The sequence below is a fragment of the Coregonus lavaretus genome, assembly GCF_964263955.1.
Source record: "Coregonus lavaretus genome assembly, chromosome: 27".
NCBI classification, from domain to species: Eukaryota; Metazoa; Chordata; class Actinopteri; order Salmoniformes; family Salmonidae; genus Coregonus; species Coregonus lavaretus.
In genome coordinates this window covers 18,486,890-18,508,831 of record NC_140014.1, presented here as the reverse complement: position 1 = coordinate 18,508,831, position 21,942 = coordinate 18,486,890, and the positions used below count along the sequence as shown (strand labels likewise).

Genomic DNA, 21,942 nt, shown 5'->3' with positions numbered 1-21,942 from the left:
TTTTCAGGAGCCGCCACTGCTGTCTATTATTTATATTTTTTATTTTTACAATATTGCGGACATGCAGAAATGAAAAGAATGATGTTGGGTTACTTGTAAGTAACTTTGGACTACTCCTAAATCCTCATCTTCGACATCTTCCATTATACAGTGGCTTGCGAAAGTATTCACCCCTCTTGGCATTTTTTCTATTTTGTTGCTTTACAACCTGGAATTACATTTCATTTTTTGGGGGTTTGTATCATTTGATTTACACAACATGCAAAATTGAAGATGCAAAATATTTTGTCTTGTGAAGAAAAAAAAAAACTGAAACCTTGAGCGTGCATAACTATTCACCCCCCCCAAAGTCAATACTTTGTAGAGCCACCTTTTGCAGCAATTACAGCTGCAAGTCTCTTGGGGTATGTCTCTATAAGCTTGGCACATCCAGCCACTGCGATTTTTGCCCATTCTTCAAGGCAAATCTGCTCCAGCTCCTTCATGTTGGATGGGTTCCGCTGGTGTACAGCAATCTTTAAGTCATACCACAGATTCTCAATTGGATTGAGGTCTGGGCTTTGACTAGGCCATTCCAAGACATGTAAATGTTTCCCCTTAAACCACTCAAGTGTTGCTTTAGCAGTATGCTTAGGGTCATTGTCCTGCTGGAAGGTGAACCTCCGTCCCAGTCTCAAATCTCTGGAAGACTGAAACAGGTTTCCTCAAGAATTTCCCTGTATTTAGCGCCATCCATCATTCCTTCAATTCTGACCAGTTTCCCAGTCCCTGCTGATGGAAAAACATCCCCACAGCATGATGCTGCCACCACCATGCTTCACTGTGGGAATGGTGTTCTCGGGGTGATGAGAGGTGTTGGGTTTGTGCCAGACATAGCGTTTTCCTTTATGGCCAAAAAGCTCAATTTTAGTCTCATCTGACCAGAGTACCTTCTTCCATATGTTTGGGGAGTCTCCCACATGCCTTTTGGCGAACACCAAACGTGTATGCTTATTTTTTTCTCTGAGCAATGGCTTTACTCTTCCGTAAAGCCCAACTCTGTGGAGTGTACGGCTTAAAGTGGTCCTATGGACAGATAGTCCAAACTCCGCTGTGGAGCTTTGCAGCTCCTTCAGGGTTATCTTTGGTCTCTTTGTTGCCTCTCTGATTAATGCCCTCCTTGCCTGGTCTGTGAGTTTTGGTGGGCGGCCCTCTCTTGGCAGTTTTGTTGTGGTGCCATATTCTTTCATTTTTTAAATAATGGATTTAATGGTGCTCCGTGGGATGATAAAAGTTTCTGATATTTTTTTATAACCCAACTCTGATCTGTACTTCTCTACAACTTTGTCCCTGACCTGTTTGGAGAGCTCCTTGGTCTTCATGGTGCCAATTGCTTGTTGGTGCCCCTTGCTTAGTGGTGTTGCAGACTCTGGGGCCTTTCAGAAAAGGTGTATATATACTGAGATCATGTGACAGATCATGTGACACTTAGATTGCACAGGTGGACTTTATTTAACTAATTACAGTGGGGGAAAAAGTATTTAGTCAGCCACCAATTGTGCAAGTTCTCCCACTTAAAAAGATGAGAGAGGCCTGTAATTTTCATCATATGTACACGTCAACTATGAGAGACAAATTGAGAAAAAGAAATCCAGAAAATCACATTGTAGGATTTTTAATGAATTTAACTGCAAATTATGGTGGAAAATAAGTATTTGGTCACCTACAAACAAGCAGGATTTCTGGCTCTCACAGACCTGTAACTTCTTCTTTAAGAGGCTCCTCTGTCCTCCACTCGTTACCTGTATTAATGGCACCTGTTTGAACTTGTTATCAGTATAAAATACACCTGTCCACAACCTCAAACAGTAACACTCCAAACTCCACTATGGCCAAGACCAAAGAGCTGTCAAAGGACACCAGAAACAAAATTGTAGACCTGCACCAGGCTGGGAAGACTGAATCTGCAATAGGTTTGAAGAAATCAGCAGCTTGGTTTGAAGAAATCAACTGTGGGAGCAATTATTAGGAAATGGAAGACATACAAGACCACTGATAATCTCCCTCGATCTGGGGCTCCACGCAAGATATCACCCTGTGGGGTCAAAATGATCACAAGAACGGTGAGCAAAAATCCCAGAACCACACGGGGGACCTAGTGAATGACCTGCAGAGAGCTGGGACCAAAGTAACAAAGCCTACCATCAGTAACACACTACGCCGCCAGGGACTCAAAACCTGCAGTGCCAGACGTGTCCCCCTGCTTAAGCCAGTACATGTCCAGGCCCGTCTGAAGTTTGCTAGAGTGCATTTGGATGATCCAGAAGAGGATTGGGAGAATGTCATATGGTCAGATGAAACCAAAATAGAACTTTTTGGTAAATACTCAACTCGTCGTGTTTGGAGGACAAAGAATGCTGAGTTGCATCCAAAGAACACCATACCTACTGTGAAGCATGGGGGTGGAAACATCATGCTTTGGGGCTGTTTTTCTGCAAAGGGACCAGGACGACTGATCCGTGTAAAGGAAAGAATGAATGGGGCCATGTATCGTGAGATTTTGAGTGAAAACCTCCTTCCATCAGAAAGGGCATTGAAGATGAAACGTGGCTGGGTCCGTGGCAATGATCCCAAACACACCGCCCGGGCAACGAAGGAGTGGCTTCGTAAGAAGCATTTCTAGATCCTGGAGTGGCCTAGCCAGTCTCCAGATCTCAACCCCATAGAAAATCTTTGGAGGGAGTTTAAAGTCCGTGTTGCCCAGCGACAGCCCCAAAACATCACTGCTCTAGAGGAGATCTGCATGGAGGAATGGGCCAAAATACCAGCAACAGTGTGTGAAAACCTTGTGAAGACTTACAGAAAACGTTTGACCTGTGTCCTTGCCAACAAAGGGTATATAACAAAGTATTGAGAAACTTTTCTGTAAGTCTTCACAAGGTTTTCACACACTGTTGCTGGTATTTTGGCCCATTCCTCCATGCAGATCTCCTCTAGAGCAGTGATGTTTTGGGGCTGTCGCTGGGCAACACGGACTTTCAACTCCCTCCAAAGATGTTCTATGGGGTTGAGATCTGGAGACTGGCTAGGCCACTCCAGGACCTTGAAATGCTTCTTACGAAGCCACTCCTTCGTTGCCCGGGCGGTGTGTTTGGGATCATTGTCATGCTGAAAGACCCAGCCACGTTTCATCTTCAATGCCCTTGCTGATGGAAGGAGGTTTTCACTCAAAATCTCACGATACATGGCCCCATTCATTCTTTCCTTTACACGGATCAGTCGTCCTGGTCCCTTTGCAGAAAAACAGCCCCAAAGCATGATGTTTCCACCCCCATGCTTCACAGTAGGTATGGTGTTCTTTGGATGCAACTCAGCATTCTTTGTCCTCCAAACACGACGAGTTGAGTTTTTACCAGAAAGTTCTATTTTGGTTTCATCTGACCATATGATATTCTCCCAATCCTCTTCTGGATCATCCAAATGCACTCTAGCAAACTTCAGACGGGCCTGGACATGTACTGGCTTAAGCGGGGGACACGTCTGGCACTGCAGGATTTGAGTCCCTGGCGGCGTAGTGTGTTACTGATGGTAGGCTTTGTTACTTTGGTCCCAGCACTCTGCAGGTCATTCACTAGGTCCCCCTGTGTGGTTCTGGGATTTTTGCTCACCGTTCTTGTGATCATTTTGACCCCACGGGGTGAGATCTTGCGTGGAGCCCCAGATCGAGGGAGATTATCAGTGGTCTTGTATGTCTTCCATTTCCTAATAATTGCTCCCACAGTTGATTTCTTCAAACCAAGCTGCTTACCTATTGCAGATTCAGTCTTCCCAGCCTGGTGCAGGTCTACAATTTTGTTTCTGGTGTCCTTTGACAGCTCTTTGGTCTTGGCCATAGTGGAGTTTGGAGTGTGACTGTTTGAGGTTGTGGACAGGTGTCTTTTTATACTGATAACAAGTTCAAACAGGTGCCATTAATATAGGTAACGAGTGGAGGACAGAGGAGCCTCTTAAAGAAGAAGTTACAGGTCTGTGAGAGCCAGAAATCTTGCTTGTTTGTAGGTGACCAAATACTTATTTTCCACCATAATTTGCAAATAAATTCATAAAAAATCCTACAATGTGATTTTCTGGAGAAAGAAATCTAATTTTGTCTATCATAGTTGACGTGTACCTATGATGAAAATTACAGGCCTCTCTCATCTTTTTAAGTGGGAGAACTTGCACAATTGGTGGCTGACTAAATACTTTTTCCCCCCACTGTATTTGACTTCTGAAGGTAATTGGTTGCACCAGATCTTATTTAGGGGCTTCATAGCAAAGGGCGTGAATAAATATGCACGCACCACTTTTCCGTTATTTATTTTTTTGAATTTTTTGAAACAAGTTACTTTTTTCACTTCACCAATTTGGACTATTTTGTGTATGTCCTTTACATGAAATCCAAATAAAAATCCATTTAAATTACAGGTTGTAATGCAACAAAATAGGAAAAACGCCAAGGGGGATGAATACTTTTGCAAGGCACTGTAGTTTTGCTTTGGTGTGGATTGAGGCCTATACATTCATATCAGTCGTGCTTCTCTATTGTATTCACCTTTCCTTATGTATATTGTGGGTGTTTCTGTGCACCAATGGAAAGTCTACAAAACAATGAGGGTTTAAATTAAGCTGGGATCTCATTGTAGTTATGGTTACTTTGATTTATCATTGATTATACTGAATATTTGGCCTTGTCACATACTGTATGTGCTGTAGTACACTGCTCAAAAAAATAAAGGGAACACTAAAATAACACATCCTAGATCTGAATGAATGAAATAATCTTATTAAATACTTTTTTCTTTACATAGTTGAATGTGCTGACAACAAAATCACACAAAAATTATCAATGGAAATCAAATTTATCAACCCATGGAGGTCTGGATTTGGAGTCACCCTCAAAATTAAAGTGGAAAACCACACTACAGGCTGATCCAACTTTGATGTAATGTCCTTAAAACAAGTCAAAATGAGGCTCAGTAGTGTGTGTGGCCTCCACGTGCCTGTATGACCTCCCTACAATGCCTGGGCATGCTCCTGATGAGGTGGTGGATGGTCTCCTGAGGGATCTCCTCCCAGACCTGGACTAAAGCATCCGCCAACTCCTGGACAGTCTGTGGTGCAATGTGGCGTTGGTGGATGGAGCGAGACATGATGTCCCAGATGTGCTCAATTGGATTCAGGTCTGGGGAAGGGGCGGTCCATAGCATCAATGCCTTCCTCTTGCAGGAACTGCTGACACACTCCAGCCACATGAGGTCTAGCATTGTCTTGCATTAGGAGGAACCCAGGGCCAACCGCACCAGCATATGGTCTCACAAGGGGTCTGAGGATCTCATCTCGATACCTAATGGTAGTCAGGTTACCTCTGGCGAGCACATGGAGGCCCCCCATGCGGCCCCCGAAAGAAATGCCACCCCACACCATGACTGACCCACCGCCAAACCGGTCATGCTGGAGGATGTTGCAGGCAGCAGAACATTCTCCACGGCGTCTCCAGACTCTGTCACGTCTGTCACGTGCTCAGTGTGAACCTGCTTTCATCTGTGAAGAGCACAGGGCGCCAGTGGCGAATTTGCCAATCTTGGTGTTCTCTGGCAAATGCCAAACGTCCTGCACGGTGTTGGGCTGTAAGCACAACCCCCACCTGTGGACGTCGGGCCCTCATACCACCCTCATGGAGTCTGTTTCTGACCATTTGAGTTGACACATGCACATTTGTGGCCTGCTGGAGGTCTTTTTGCAGGGCTCTGGCAGTGCTCCTCCTGCTCCTCCTTGCACAAAGGCAGAGGTAGCAGTCCTGCTGCTGGGTTGTTGCCCTCCTACGGCCTCCTCCACGTCTCCTGATGTACTGGCCTGTCTCCTGGTAGCGCCTCCATGCTCTGGACATTACGCTGACAGACACAACAAACCTTCTTGCCACAGCTCGCATTGATGTGCCATCCTGGATGAGCTGCACTACCTGAGCCACTTGTGTGGGTTGTAGACTCCGTCTCATGCTACCACTAGAGTGAAAGCACCGCCAGCATTCAAAAGTGACCAAAACATCAGCCAGGAATCATAGGAACTGAGAAGTGGTCTGTGGTCACCACCTGCAAAACCAGTCCTTTATTGGGGGTGTCTTGCTAATTGCCTATAATTTCCACCTGTTGTCTATTCCATTTGCACAACAGCATGTGAAATGTATTGTCAATCAGTGTTGCTTCCTAAGTGGACAGTTAGATTTCACAGAAGTGTGATTGACTTGGAGTTACATTGTGTTGTTTAAGTGATCCCTTTATTTTTTTGAGCAGTGTATATAAAAGTTGACTATAGCACACAGTGTTATGAAGTGGTTGAATGTTCTCATTGATTTCTGAGATGCTTCATTTGACTGAAAACAGGATGTGTTGACGTTGATGAATGTGAAAAGATCTGAGTATTGCAATGCATTCCCTTGCTATGAAGACTGAAGAAAATATATTTTCAACTTGTCAATGAGGTTGTGGGTCATTGGTCAATTCTATTTTAATTATGTCAATTTAGGAGATTACTACAAATTCTATTACATTTTATGAAGTGAAAATGCATGAAAAAATAAAGCATTTGTCTGTATAAAATGGCATTTGTGGTTGCAGATTTATAGGCTATAAATATAATGGTGTGCCTATAACCAGTGCTTGACTTGGACTGAAATAAGTGAAAATGCTAAATCTTTGACAGTGGCTTAGTAAACCAACCAAAGCGTGGATTGCACTCTGTCGGCAAACAGGCCTGCATTTTGTAAATTGTGTGGACTACAATGAAAGTTAGACTCAGCGAAATGAAGTTCCCAAGACCAGCAACGCAGATATTGAGATGAGCGAGATGAAAGACTTCGCTCTTACTGTCACCCACAGTATCTGCGCATGGTGCACGGGCTCGCTTAACAATGTTCACAGCGTTGTACCCAGGGCACCAATACAGCGGACAAGTTGAGCCTCGCGCTTCAACGCTCTTAGTTGTTACGGAAATAGACTATGCTGTTTAGTTTCTCCATTTACGTCGGGAATACGCCTCGCGAATTTGGGAAGCAAAATCGAAAGTGAACGGAGTGTTAGAACGGTTGAGATCCGCTGTGTTGTATTTTTCAACGTCAACAGATCTTTCAGAAGTCGACAGGGAGAAAGTAGCAAGTCGTCTGAAATCATATTTCTGGGTTTGTGTTTGACTGAGGATCCTCCAGTTTCAAGAACTTCAAAGTGACAACATCAACATGGGTGCACTTTATTTATTTACATTTACATTTTAGTCATTTAGCAGACGCTCTTATCCAGAGCGACTTACAGTTAGTGAGTGCATACATTATTATTATTTTTTGTTATTTTGTTATTTATTTTTATACTTTTTTTTTCATACTGGCCCCCCGTGGGAATCGAACCCACAACCCTGGCGCTGCAAACGCCATGCTCTACCAACTGATTTATCAATTACTCTGCATAATATTGGGACTTGTTTGCAGAAATACTTTAAGTAATTTCTTAAAGTATTTCTAGTATTTGGCATATTGTTAGCTAGTAGCCCTTCTCCGTACATGGCATTGGGTTCTCGAGAGCTAATTATTAGCCAACTGCATTAACCTTACCAAAATGTGCATCTCTGCTCTCATTGGTTGCCCTGGACAGAATCAATATTTTGTATTTAACTAGGCAAAACGGTTCTATCCGGGGCTAGGAGTCTCTATGCATTACTCATGTTTTGGCACATTGACAGCCTACAACAGGGCTTGTACAAAAATGTAGTAGCCAACACTTCAGCTTTCATGTTGTGGGACACTGCATTGTGACTGAGTCTGACCCCAGATTAACCATGGTGTTTGTGTGCATATGTTTCGGGTTCTGTGTTGGTGGTCACTAGCTTCCACAGCCACAAAGTCATAAACGCCTATTTCTACAATTTATCTTCTTAAAATGTGATTTTAAACCTACACAAGTATAGGCTACTTATTCTTCTTGATTGTCATTTAGCCTCTCCTTATGGAAACATTATGAAGGTAGAAACAAGTGGTGCTTCCTGGAGGACAGCAATCGCTGATTGGAAACATTTCAACGGTATGTGCTTTCAGGCTATTCACTCACAAATATTCAAAACAATATCCAGTATTAATCAAATTCATATAATCAATCAAAAAGCTATCATTTATAATTTTATTTACTGTTTTCCTAAAGGGGTGCCTGCATCTCACAAAATGGCAAAGCATGACCTTGCTGCCATGAACAAGTACAAGGGTCTCATAATGAAGGTGGCAGAGAGGAATGCAGTGGACCCAGCTGTCATCTGTGGCATCATTTCAAGAGAGTCCCGGGCTGGGAAAGGACTGGACAAGCATGGCAGGGGGGACTATGGCAAGGCCTTCGGGCTTATGCAGGTAGGCACATGTTTGACAGAATAATGAGTAGCTTCATATTTAATTGAAATTGTATCTTATTTATTCACTTCCTTAGGTCAAATGTTGATATTATATTTTATAATTGTTCAATAAAGCTAAAATTGAGCTCCTCATTATTTTCCAGATTATCCATTCTTGTTTTGCCACATTTACTAAGTGAATTGCATTTTACTGTACAATGTAAGCAGTGTCTAGGGCTGTTGCGGTGACCGTATTACCGCCACACCGGCGGTCACGAGTCATGAAGGCAGTCAAATTCCACGTGACCGATTAGTCACGTTAATTAGGCTTCTCCAAGCTGTGATGCTGCTGATGGTCATTAGTAGCCTACCAAACTTGCTAACTGCCTGGTACTCAGCACTCTATTGTCCCTCTAATCACTCCGACATCAATGCAAATGTTATTGAAAATCGAATCAAACACTTCATGAGAGCCCATGAGCTCATGTTGTGCAACATTTATATAGGCTGTGCAACATTTATATTGGCTATGCAATTGCGAGAGAAAACAGAGTGATGGCCTCTACTAAAAAGAGGAGGATCCCATCAGCTTTCTATAGGCTAGGCCTACTATATTTATTTCTCAACTTTCCTAATATTAAGCACATTGTTTATCTTTACAACAGGAGTATAGCCTACCTGGCTGGCATGAAAATGAACCACGGGAAAAGCGTCCTCCATTCGCTTTAAGTGCAGAGATTATATGTATTCCTTCCCGCTGCCCCTGTTTTGAGACAGGTGCATGATAATGGTCCATTCTAAATCAAAACAAATTTCACACATATATTATTTAGTATATGCAGAGGTGGGTAGAGTAGCCAAAAATTGTACTCAAGTAAAAGTACTGTTACTTCAGAATAATATGACTCAAGTAAAAGTAAAAAGTAGTCATCCAAATAATTACTTGAGTAAGAGTAAAAAAGTACTTGGTGAAAAAACTACTCAAGTACTGAGTAACTGTTGAGTAACGTCTGATTTATTTTTTAACACAAGACAACAATCAGACAGACAAAAATACAAAATAATCATCTTTAATGAATTACAAAATAGCTCAAATTAAAATAATTCAGGTAAATTCAAGTATTAAAAAATATAATAATAATAAATAAAAAATAAATAAGCACAAGTAACACAAATTTCCAAACCTTTATACTTTTTTTACCAGGTAGAACTAGAACGAGGCAGCCCATAAACTCTCATAAACTGTGTGTGTGTCTCCACAGTGACAGAACAACAGAAGGAAACACACAAACATTTCATACCAGGCATGCTGAACAGAAAACTGCACACCAGAAGGAAGCGGTCAACGTAAAATAATCAATAGGTGTTGATTAGGCCTACTCAGTACCTTTGTATTGCATGGCAAGCAACAGCCCTTTTTCTGTGTGCCTAGAAATGAATACTCTGATCTGTGATTAGGCCACACTGCACATCTCACTGAGCAGAGGAAAAGAGCAGCAGTACACATCAACTGAAAAAGCACCAGTCCATGATAGATGGCCAAATAAAACAATATTGCAGGCCTAGTATCCCAGAACACAAATTAAGCTGAATGCATGTTCTCTAAAAGGCATTAGAGGAGAGTGATGTAGTTGTAGATCGGGCATTATGTTTACTTCCAGTTCCAATATCTAACAAGAAAAGTCAGCAAAAAAAAGTCACACTAACTATATTGCCACCCTGTGGTTTGTCACTGACACACTATAATCCTAAATGACAGTAACATTATACAGAGTTATATAGGTCAATGTCTACTGGTTCACATTTGAATTGATAAACAAGTATATTTACCAGCATTTAAGATGTTCTCCTCTGTGGTCCAGGATGTTCTGAATCTTGGTAGGAGTATTGCTGCTGCAATCAGCTCAGGCTCTTTCATGACGTCTCCAAAACGTTTCTGGATCCCTTGCTGCAGGGCGTGAACAAGAGGTGTACACATTTTGCAAGTTGACTCCAACTTCTTCAGCTTGTCCCGCAACTGGTAAAGTGTTGGCAGCAGGAGGCTCATATGCACAGATGATTCCCCTTGGAGGATATTAAGGGCCATGGCAACAGGCTTCATCACAGCAGCATACTCGACCAAAAACCCATTTTCAGCTGGATTGAACCTATAAAAGATGTAACGATAAAACAATTACTTATAGCTATTTCTGGTACAATGTCTTTATTATGCATTGTACATGTTAAATACAAAAAAAATATATATATATATATTTCATTCAAGTCATCCACAATTGTCACACCACCATGCAAAGAAAACTTAGTTACTTGAGACAAGTGGATTCACCCATTAATCAGCAAGGCTTATTTACTTTTATTGTTCTTTAAAAACAAAATATACATTTTGTCAACTTACATATTTATCTTTAATGCTGTGCAGACATTGCGAATTGCTTGTTCTCCTTGCTCTCGGTGAATGCGCACAATCCTTTCTACAGCGAGGAACAGGGAGCTCCAGCGTGTCTGATTGGGTCGGAGAAACTGCAGCTTGCATTCACGTTCCACTGTTTCATGAGCCATGGTTGACCTGCTGGTTTTATTCCAAAGAGCATGACATTTTGCAAAAGCAGACCGAGACAGCCTCTTGTAGGTTTCGTTTGCAGCTCCTCCTGCAGCAGTGGCATCAACTGTGGATATAAGATTGAGGAGATGGCATGCACACTTTTGGTGCCTTGGAAGTTGGTACTCAAGGCCTGTGTTGTCATCCAGAATTGCAGACATCTTGATACTCCACCTCTGACTCACTCTGATCTTCTGTTGCATCATCAAGGGTGGAGTCACTCTCCTCTTGTACATTGATGGCTTCCTCCTCTTTCTCCTCACCATATAATCGAAAGGAAGTTTGAGCCACTGTCTGTTGTCGTCCTGGTCACTTTTTCCCTGATGTGGTACTCAGAATGTATTTCCTCTAATGCAGCAGCAAGGACATCAAACGTGTGCGAGCCTTTGACAGGTCTACAAGCCAATGTGGAGTGCCTCTCCAGTGAGGTGTTGTCTATCCAGTGACAGGTGACACCTAAGTAGCTACGTTAGCAACATAGTTCACAGCACTCAGCTTTTTGATGATTATGCTCTTCTTGTGTTTTGCAGCTTCTTGTATTCTTGTGCATAACGTTTTCCTTGTCATTACTGTATGAGGTTGCAAGGTTTCTATCAAAGTATTGAAGGATGGCGTCTCAACCACAGAAAATGGTTGGTTGGCCTCACATACAAAATTTAGCATCAGCTTGTCAAGCGTTGCTTGTGTTACCCGCCCTGGGGCAGCAAAGGCTGTGATTTTTGCATTTTTCACAAGAGTATCACTGGAAGAGGAGGACTTACGCTTTCTGTGGTTCTCTAGTAAGTCTGTGTACTTTGCCAGTTTGTTGGGGTGAATCCTCTGTGGACAAAAAAAACATATATGAGGCTACAGGGAGATCAAGACATTAAAAGAGACGTATTATCACATCAAATGTGGATATATATATATATATAGAAAATGTTTAAAACATATGTAACCTAAAAGACAAACATTCGCCTATCCACAGCAAAAAAAAAACGAATTTAGGAAACTTACCGCTACATGTTTCCTCAAGTTAGATGTTGAGTTCTTGAATGCTGAAATGTCCGTTTGTTTTGGTAGACACAGAAGACACCGCATAATGTAGCTGTTCTTTCGCACTTTTACTAAGGTAAACATGCTTTCAATATGAGGCCAGGGGTGCGGGTGTTCCTCCTCGTCTGTGTCTGCATTGCCGACGGCTAATTCTGACATTTCTGTGTTGCTATAACTGTAAAGCCAACCCGTCCCGCCACTGAGATTGAGTATGGTAAAGTGACGAGACTGCACAACTACGTTTGATTGGTGAAACACAGTCACGTGGTAGAGCCTTAGCGGAAGTCTCTCTCTCTCTGTCAAAATAAAACATTAAAATAAGGTGTATGCGGGGGGATAAAGACAATGACGCGTAGAATACCAAAGAGGTAAAAAGAAAAGTAACGACCTCATTGTAGCCTAATGTAGCGGAGTAAGAGTACAGTTTCTTCTTCACAAATCTACTCAAGTAAAAGTAAAAAGTATAGTGATTTAAAACTACTCCTAGAAGTATAATTTTTTCAAAAACTTACTCAAGTAAATGTAACGGAGTAAATGTAACTCATTACTACCCACCTCTGAGTATATGTAAAGACAAAATTAAATCAAGAATAGTCTGATGGGTAACAATATTAGCCTATCACTTGTGAATGATATTATCACTTGTGAATGATGCCCAGCATAAGAAACTGGCTTTTTTTTGCGACTTTTTCGAATCATAGTCCACACACCTAATGTAGCCTAGCCCATAGGCCTATATGTTTTGATAAAGTTTGTATCATAACTAAAGTGGCCAAATAACTTCTTAAAATGAAGCACATTAATCCACTTTACAAGGGGTTTAGAGCCTAACTGGCATACTTAAGCAGCGCGTGAGTTTCAAGTTTGGGGAAGATAATTTTCACCATAAAAATGCAGTTTTATAATAAAAGCATTACATGCATAATCGCATTTGCGGTCACTTTTGATAATGGTGTTTTCCCACTAATGGAACATTCGCGCTTACTGCCATGTGCGCATTGCTGCGCTTATGATGTGAAGAAATAGCCTAAGAGTTTATCAAAATTTTAAGCTAAATGTTATGATCTGCTGCATAGAAAATGGCGCCGGTGGAAATGGCTGCCGTTTTACGGCCCCCTAACCAATTGTACTATTATGGGTGTTTTTTTCTGTACATAATGTTTCTGCCACTGTCCCTTATGACCAAAAATAGCTTCTGTATATCAGGACAGCGATTACTCACCTCGTATTGGACGAAGATTTTTTCTTCAACGAGTCGGACGTGAAGGATATTGTACAGACACCCGACAAGGCCCATATCCCCGTCATTCGCATGAGAAAGAGACAGAGATATTGTGGACGTAGGTCGGGGTACCTTGTAAGGATCCGACGGCGATCGAGTAATCTGCCTCTTCCATCAGTCCTATGGAAAACAAAATAGACAACCTACTATCACGGATATCCTACCAACGGGACATTTCACCTTTATTTAACCAGGTAAGCCAGTTGAGAACAAGTTCTCATTTACAACTGCAACCTGGCCAAAATAAAGCAAAGCAGTGCGATAAAAACAACAACACATAGTTACATATGGGGTAAACAAAACATAAAGTAAAAAATACAACAGAAAAAAAATATATATATATATACAGTGTGTGCGAATTTAGTAAATTATGGAGGTAAGGCAATAAATAGGCCATAGTGCAAAATAGTTACAATTTTGTATTAACACTGGAATGATAGATATGCAAAAGATGAGGAGCAAATAGAGATACTGAGGTGCAAATTAGCAAAATAAATAACAATATGGGGATGAGGTAGTTGGATGGGCTAATTTCAGAATGGCTGTGTGCAGGTGCAGTGATTGGTAAGCTGCTCTGACAACTGACGCTTAAAGTTAGTGAGGGAGATAAGAGTCTCTAGCTTCAGAGATTTTTGCAGTTCGTTCCAGTCATTGGCAGCAGAGAACTGGAAGGAATGGCGGCCAAAGGAGGTGTTGGCTTTGGGGATGACCAGTGAGATATACCTGCTGGAGCGCAGACTACGGGTGGGTGTTGCTATGGTGACCAGTGAGCTAAGATAAGACAGGGATTTGCCTAGCAGTGGGGAAAAAAAGTATTTAGTCAGCCACCAATTGTGCAAGTTCTCCCACTTAAATAGATGAGAGAGGCCTGTAATTTTCATCATAGGTACACGTCAACTATGACAGACAAATTGAGGAAAAAAAATCCAGAAAATCACATTGTAGGATTTTTATGAATTTATTTGCAAATTATGGTGGAAAATAAGTATTTGGTCACCTACAAACAAGCAAGATTTCTGGCTCTCACAGACCTGTAACTTCTTCTTTAAGAGGCTCCTCTGTCCTCCACTCGTTACCTATATTAATGGCACCTGTTTGAACTTGTTATCAGTATAAAAAGACACCTGTCCACAACCTCAAACAGTCACACTCCAAACTCCACTATGGCCAAGACCAAAGAGCTGTCAAAGGACACCAGAAACAAAATTGTAGACCTGCACCAGGCTGGGAAGACTGAATCTGCAATAGGTAAGCAGCTTGGTTTGAAGAAATCAACTGTGGGAGCAATTATTAGGAAATGGAAGACATACAAGACCACTGATAATCTCCCTCGATCTGGGGCTCCACGCAAGATCTCACCCCGTGGGGTCAAAATGATCACAAGAACGGTGAGCAAAAATCTCAGAACCGCACAGGGGGACCTAGTGAATGACCTGCAGAGTGCTGGGACCAAAGTAACAAAGCCTACCATCAGTAACACACTACGCCGCCAGGGACTCAAATCCTGCAGTGCCAGACGTGTCCCCCTGCTTAAGCCAGTACATGTCCAGGCCCGTCTGAAGTTTGCTAGAGTGCATTTGGATGATCCAGAAGAGGATTGGGAGAATATCATATGGTCAGATGAAACCAAAATAGAACTTTCTGGTAAAAACTCAACTCGTCGTGTTTGGAGGACAAAGAATGCTGAGTTGCATCCAAAGAACACCATACCTACTGTGAAGCATGGGGGTGGAAACATCATGCTTTGGGGCTGTTTTTCTGCAAAGGGACCAGGACGACTGATCCGTGTAAAGGAAAGAATGAATGGGGCCATGTATCGTGAGATTTTGAGTGAAAACCTCCTTCCATCAGCAAGGGCATTGAAGATGAAACGTGGCTGGGTCTTTCAGCATGACAATGATCCCAAACACACCGCCCGGGCAACGAAGGAGTGGCTTCGTAAGAAGCATTTCAAGGTCCTGGAGTGGCCTAGCCAGTCTCCAGATCTCAACCCCATAGAAAATCTTTGGAGGGAGTTGAAAGTCCGTGTTGCCCAGCGACAGCCCCAAAACATCACTGCTCTAGAGGAGATCTGCATGGAGGAATGGGCCAAAATACCAGCAACAGTGTGTGAAAACCTTGTGAAGACTTACAGAAAACGTTTGACCTGTGTCATTGCCAACAAAGGGTGTATAACAAAGTATTGAGAAACTTTTGTTATTGACCAAATACTTATTTTCCACCATAATTTGCAAATAAATTCATTAAAAATCCTACAATGTGATTTTCTGGAAAGAAAAATCTCATTTTGTCTGTCATAGTTGACGTGTACCTATGATGAAAATTATAGGCCTCTCTCATCTTTTTAAGTGGGAGAACATGCACAATTGGTGGCTGACTAAATACTTTTTTTCCCCACTGTAGATGACCTGGAGCCAGTGGGTTTGGCGAGTAGTGGCTGAACGACGACACGGATAACATACAGCTGGCTGGGTAGAATGGCTGACTCCGTTAAGACAAGGGGTGGCGTTCTGTGTATATTTTTAAACAACAGCTGGTGCACGAAATCTAATATTAAGGAAGGTTTTGCTCGCCTGAGGTAGAGTATCTCATGATAAGCTGTAGACAACACTATTTACAAAGAGAGTTTTCATCTATATTTATCATATCTGTCTATTTACCACCACAAACCGATGCTGGCACTAAGACTGCACTCAATGAGCTGTATAAGGCCATAAGCAATCAGGAAAATGCTCATCCAGAGGCAGCGCTCCTAGTGGCCGGGGACTTTAATGCAGGGAAACTTAAATCCGTTCTACCTAATTTCTACCAGCATGTTAAATGTGCAACCAGAGGGAAAAAACCTCTAGACCATCTTTACTACACACACAGAGACGCATACAAATCTCTCCCTCACCCTCCATTTGGCAAATCTGACCATAATTCTATCCTCCTGATTCCTGCTTATAAGCAAAAACTAAAGCAGGAAGCACCAGTTACTCGGTTAATAAGGAAGTGGTCAGATGACACAGATGCTAAGCTACAGGACTGTTTTGCTAGCACAGACTGGAATATATTCCGGGATTCTTCCGATGTCATTGAGGCGTACACCACATCAGTCACTGGCTTCATCAATAAGTGCATCGATGACGTCGTCCCCACAGTGACCGTATGTACATACCCCAACCAGAAGCCATGGATTACAGGCAACATCCGCACTGAGCTAAAGGGTAGAGCTGCCGCTTTCAAGGAGCGGGACTCTAACCCGGACGCTTATAAGAAATCCCGCTATGTCCTCCGACAAACCATCAAACAGGCAAAGAGTCAACACAGGACTAAGATTGAATCGTACTACACCGGCTCCGACGCTTGTCGGATGTGGCAGGGCTTGCAAACTATTACAGACTACAAAGGGAAGCACAGCCGCGAGCTGCCCAGTGACACAAGCCTACCAGATGAGCTAAATCACTTCTGTGCTCGCTTCAAGGCAAGCAACGCTTTAGCATACATGAGAGCATCAGCTGTTCCGGATGACTGTGATCACGCTCTCCGTAGCCGATGTGAGTAAGACTTTTAAGCAGGTCATCATTCACAAGGCTGTAGGGCCAGACGGATTACGAAGACGCGTACTCCGAGCATGCGCTGACCAACTGGCAAGTGTCTTCACTGACATTTTCAACATGTCCCTGACTGAGTCTGTAATACCAACATGTTTCAAGCAGACCACTGTAGTCCCTGTGCCCAAGAACACTAAGATAACCTGCCTAAATGACTACCGACCCGTAGCACTCACGTCTGTAGCCATGAAGTGCTTTGAAAGGCAGGTCATGGCTCACATCAACACCATTATCCCAGAAACCCTAGACCAATTCCAATTTGCATACCGCCCCAATAGATCCACAGATGATGCAATCTCTATTGCACTCCACACTGCCCTTTCCCACCTGGACAAGAGGAACACCTACGTGAGAATACTATTAATTGACTACAGCTCAGCATTCAACACCATAGTGCCCTCAAAGCTCATCACTAAGCTAAGGACGCTGGGACTAAACACCTCCCTCTGCAACTGGATCCTGGACTTCCTGACAGCCGCCCCCAGGTGGTAAGGGTAGGTAACAACACATCTACCACTCTGATTCTCAACACAGGGGCCCCTCAGGGGTGCGTGCTCAGTCCCCTCCTGTACTCCCTGTTCACCCATGACTACATGGCCAGGCATGACTCCAACACAATCATTAAGTTTGCCGACGACACAACAGTGGTAGGCCTGAACACCGACAACAATGAGACAGCCTATAGGGAGGAAGTCAGAGACCTGGCCGTGTGGTGCCAGGATAACAACCTCTCCCTCAACGTGATCAAGACAAAGGAGATGATTTTGGACTACAGGGAAAAAAAGAGGGCTGAACACGCCCCCATTCTCATAGACGGGGCTGTGAGCTTCATGTTCCTTGGTGTCCACATCACCAACCAACTATCATGGTCCAAACACACCAAGACAGTCGAGAAGAGGGCATGACAAAGCCTATTCCCCCTCAGGAGACTGATAAGATTTGGCATGGGTCCTCAGATCCTCAAAAAGTTATACAGCTGCACCATCGAGAGCATACTGACTGGTTGCATCACTGCCTGGTATGGCAACTGCTCGGCCTCCGACCGCAAGGCACTACAGAGGGTAGTGCCTACGGCCCAGTACATCACCAAGCTTCCTGCCATCCAGGACCTCTATACCAGGCGGTGTCAGAGGAAGGCCCTAAAAATTATCATAGACCGTTCTCTCTGCTACCGCACGGCAAGCGGTACCGGAGTGCCAAGTCTAGGTCCAAAAGGCTTCTTAACAGCTTCTACCCCCAAACCATAAGACTCCTGAACAGCTAATCATGGCTACCCGGACTATTTGCATTGTCCCCCTCACCCCACCCCCTCTTTTATGCTGCTGCTACTCTCTATTTATTATCTATGCATAGTCACTTTAACTCTACCCACGTGTACATATTACCTCAATTACCTCAACTAACCAGTGCCCCCGCACATTGACTCTGTACCGGTACCCCCTGTATATAGCCTCTCTACTGTTATTTTATTTTACTGCTGCTCTTTAATTATTTGTATTTTTTACTCATACATTTTTTACTTAACACTTATTTTTCTTAAAACTGCTTTGTTGGTTAAGGGCTTGTAAGTAAGCATTTCACTGTAAGGTCTACACCTGTTGTATTCGGCGCATGTGGCAGATAAAAATTAATTTTATTTGATCAGCCACATTGCGTAAAATGTTTTGTTGATGCGAGTGGTTGTATTGCATCCCACAACTGTCCCAGACTATGTTTGGAATATTTATTTCTCGCACAGACTAGAATGTCAACTTTTGTAAAAGGGGGGATAGTAGATTGACATAGGCTAGTGCTTTTGCTGTTCGTTAGGCCTACTCATCTTGTTGGCTGACGAAAAGTAAATGTGGACAGTTCTTCCAATATCTTCAATATGCACCTCGGAATTGGATAAGGACGTGCGCAGTTGCGTCCCCGATGTGTCTGTCTTCACTTGTAGCCTGTGAGAAAGACCCAATCACGTGATGGAGAGCCATGTGAGTGAAAGGTACTTAGGAGTGCGCAGCACTCAGGGAGAAGGGCACAACGCAGCACTCTGGGCCAAGGGCACAACGGCCATTGGCCGCAAAAGGCATGGATGTTTTTCAAATCAAATCTATTACGGCCACAAAGGGGATGCCACCGTAAAATTTGAGGCATTATCATGTGCTTGTCAAATTGTGAATGAGAGACTAATGAAGTGTGTACAGCCTGCGCAAAAAACAAAGCAGAGATCATGCCTTTCAAGCAACTTTTTTCAAATAATCATTAGTCGCATCATGCAGCCTTACAATGTATTACAAATCAACGTTTGTAGAACAACTAAAGTTACATGAATAACTCTAAATTAAGCAAATAGGAGTACCTATTTCTTTGTTATCCGCTCAACACAGAATAGCCGCATGTGCGCATTCCCTCAAATCGTTTGGAGAAAATATGTATATTTTATTCAGCTTTGTTCAATTGTATTCTTCATACTATAAAATAATATAAAATAATGCCACGGAATTCTAAGCAAATCTTGTCTGCTAAATGAACTAGTGTAGCCCACAGCCATTTGGCATAGCCAGATCAGGACCTAACATAAGGACAACTCAGAGTATGCTATTCTGTTATTCTGACGTAGATTACATTTTCTTCATATCATGCTTCTTTAGACCTGTCTAAAATAAATAATGGATTTATTGTGAAGGTGTAGGCTATATTACATGGATTTATTCACATTTTTAAAATGTAGATGTTCCAAAGGTCTGCATCAGTGGCTTGTAGGCTATGTGTGGAAGCCAGGAGATGCTAAATGTGTTTATCACCGGCTGACTAAAAGCCCTAGTGGTGTCCATTGATTTCTATAAAATATCACACATTTTTACAGATTGACACTACCCCAAGCGGTGGCGGCCACACTCCAAAGGGGGAATGGGACAGTGAGGAGCATCTCCAACAAGGCACTGAAATTCTGATTGAGTTCATCAAAAGAATCCAGAAAAAATTCCATTCATGGACCTACGAGCAGCAACTGAAAGGTAATCATGTTTTTTTTCTGAGAGTTTTATAGAAATAATGAATACACCTATTTCAATTGAATATGCAACTATTGCAATATGTTGTTTACCCAGGGGGAATAGCAGCCTACAATAAGGGAGAAGACTGTGTAGAGTCATATCAGGAAGTGGACGCTAAGACCAATGGAGTGGACTACTCCAATGATGTTGTTGCCAGAGCTCAGTGGTTCTACAGACATGGTTACGGTGAAAAAAGTAAATAACTGTTATAAACCGTTATACACATGTTAAAAATGATAAATACACCAAATAATAATTACATTGTGTGGTTCAACTTCAAACAGTCTCATCCAAGTTTCTTGTGGAGTTGAATCTTTCAGCAAACTCTTATGGTTGATGCCAAACATATTCACAAACAACATAGTCAGTTTAAAAAATGCTGATGCTATAATGTACTGAAAATCAAAAATGGTTGTTCTATTTTCTTCCCTATTTAGGAAACGGTGGCATTATAGTAGCAGCAACAGCTGTAGTGGGAGCAGGTATCATCATTTTATCAGCATTAACATTGTACTTTATCAAATAACTTTTGATAACTTTTCACAATTATATAAATGTAAAAGTATCACAGGAATGTCACATTGTCAAACTCTTAATGAGGTTGGCTGAGTATTAAAATGTTTGTATGCTTGGCCTCACAGTTTGTGCTGTTGCCCTGGCACCACTAGCCCTGACAGCGATCGGGTTTGGTGCTGGCGGGATTGTAGCTGGATCAACAGCAGCAAGCATGATGTCTGCTGCGGCCGTAGCCAATGGAGGTGGGGTAGCAGCAGGGAGTCTTGTTGCTGTTCTACAGTCAGCAGGTAAAGATCAAACCAAAGATACAATATTTCAATGCCAATGAGTTATGAGTAAAACCATTAAAAGCTAAGATAATGGCGGGGTTTCTAACTGTTACAAACTCATATGACTGAACAGAATGGATCATAGATTGTTTTTTGCTTTGTTTACTTTCATGTATTGGATATTTGTAGATCTCAGATGTGAGAGAGACCGTGACAGACATTGTGTGGTCTTCCTCCAGGTGCTGTAGGGCTCTCGTGGATGGCCACAGCGATTGTGGGAAGTGTGGGAGCAGCTGTTGGAGGATCTGTGGGATGGCTGGAAAGAACGTTTTTTTAAATGTTCCATAGAGGTGTTGAAGAACACATGTCAGTACTGCAATACACCCTAACACTGTTGATACTGCGTGCTTAAAGTATTCTACTTGTCAACTGAATTTTTTAAATTCCATTGCAATTCTGCCGTTATGAAAAACAGGTTTTCTGTAGGAAAGTCTAAAGTTCTCTGTGAGGATTGTTCCTAATTTTGTTGAAATGAGCTCAGTGGTTCTACAGCCATGGTTATGGTGAAAAAAAGTAAACAACTTATTAACCTTTATAGACATGTTGAAAATGATGAATACACCAAATAATAATTACATTGTGTTGTTCAACTTCAAACAGTCTCATCCAAGTTTCTTCTGTAGTTGAGTCTTTAAGCAACTTGTCATTGCGCAATATAATTAAATATTTGTCTTATTTTCTGAACTTTGGGATTGGATGTGTTGTTTTAGTTGACTGTCTTGGTGGGACTATGCCTGGTCTATAATACATTAGCATAGCGTGGCCAGTGTTATGCCAGCTCAGTGGTATGCCAGTTTTACTATGCATAGCTCATTTGTCCCCCTCAAGGTAATGATCACAATGGATCTCTGTAATTCACCATTACACAGACCTAACACCATAGAGATCATATAATATTCTTCAAGTATTCTTATTTCTAATTCTATGCTTAACACACCAATTGATCACAGTGAGGATGGTGGAGCTGTGATTTATGGAGCCAATAGTACATTTAGTCTATGAGCAGCTCAGAGGTTGTTTTGGTCTTTAATTGGAATGTGAAGCTCTGTAATGTTCTCTTTAGCAGCTACAGCATGGGGCACACCCCTCTGTACATGGGGAGATGTTATGAACTACACTGAATTTAGAAAACACTGACACGGTCAGATGGCTTATTACAGCA

General features: G+C 42.3%; 1 protein-coding gene across 1 annotated transcript; it reads left to right on the top strand.

The window, feature by feature from the left end:
* Positions 1-6,996: 6,996 nt before the first annotated feature.
* LOC311102768 (lysozyme g-like) lies at positions 6,997-21,674 on the top strand. Its single transcript, XM_084144168.1, has 8 exons — positions 6,997-7,256; positions 8,004-8,087; positions 8,205-8,404; positions 19,746-19,896; positions 19,990-20,130; positions 20,373-20,417; positions 20,577-20,738; positions 20,960-21,674. The coding sequence occupies exons 1-8, from the start codon at positions 7,253-7,255 to the stop codon at positions 21,055-21,057; spliced, it is 885 nt and encodes a 294-aa protein (XP_084000294.1). The 5' UTR covers positions 6,997-7,252; the 3' UTR covers positions 21,058-21,674.
* Positions 21,675-21,942: the final 268 nt, after the last annotated feature.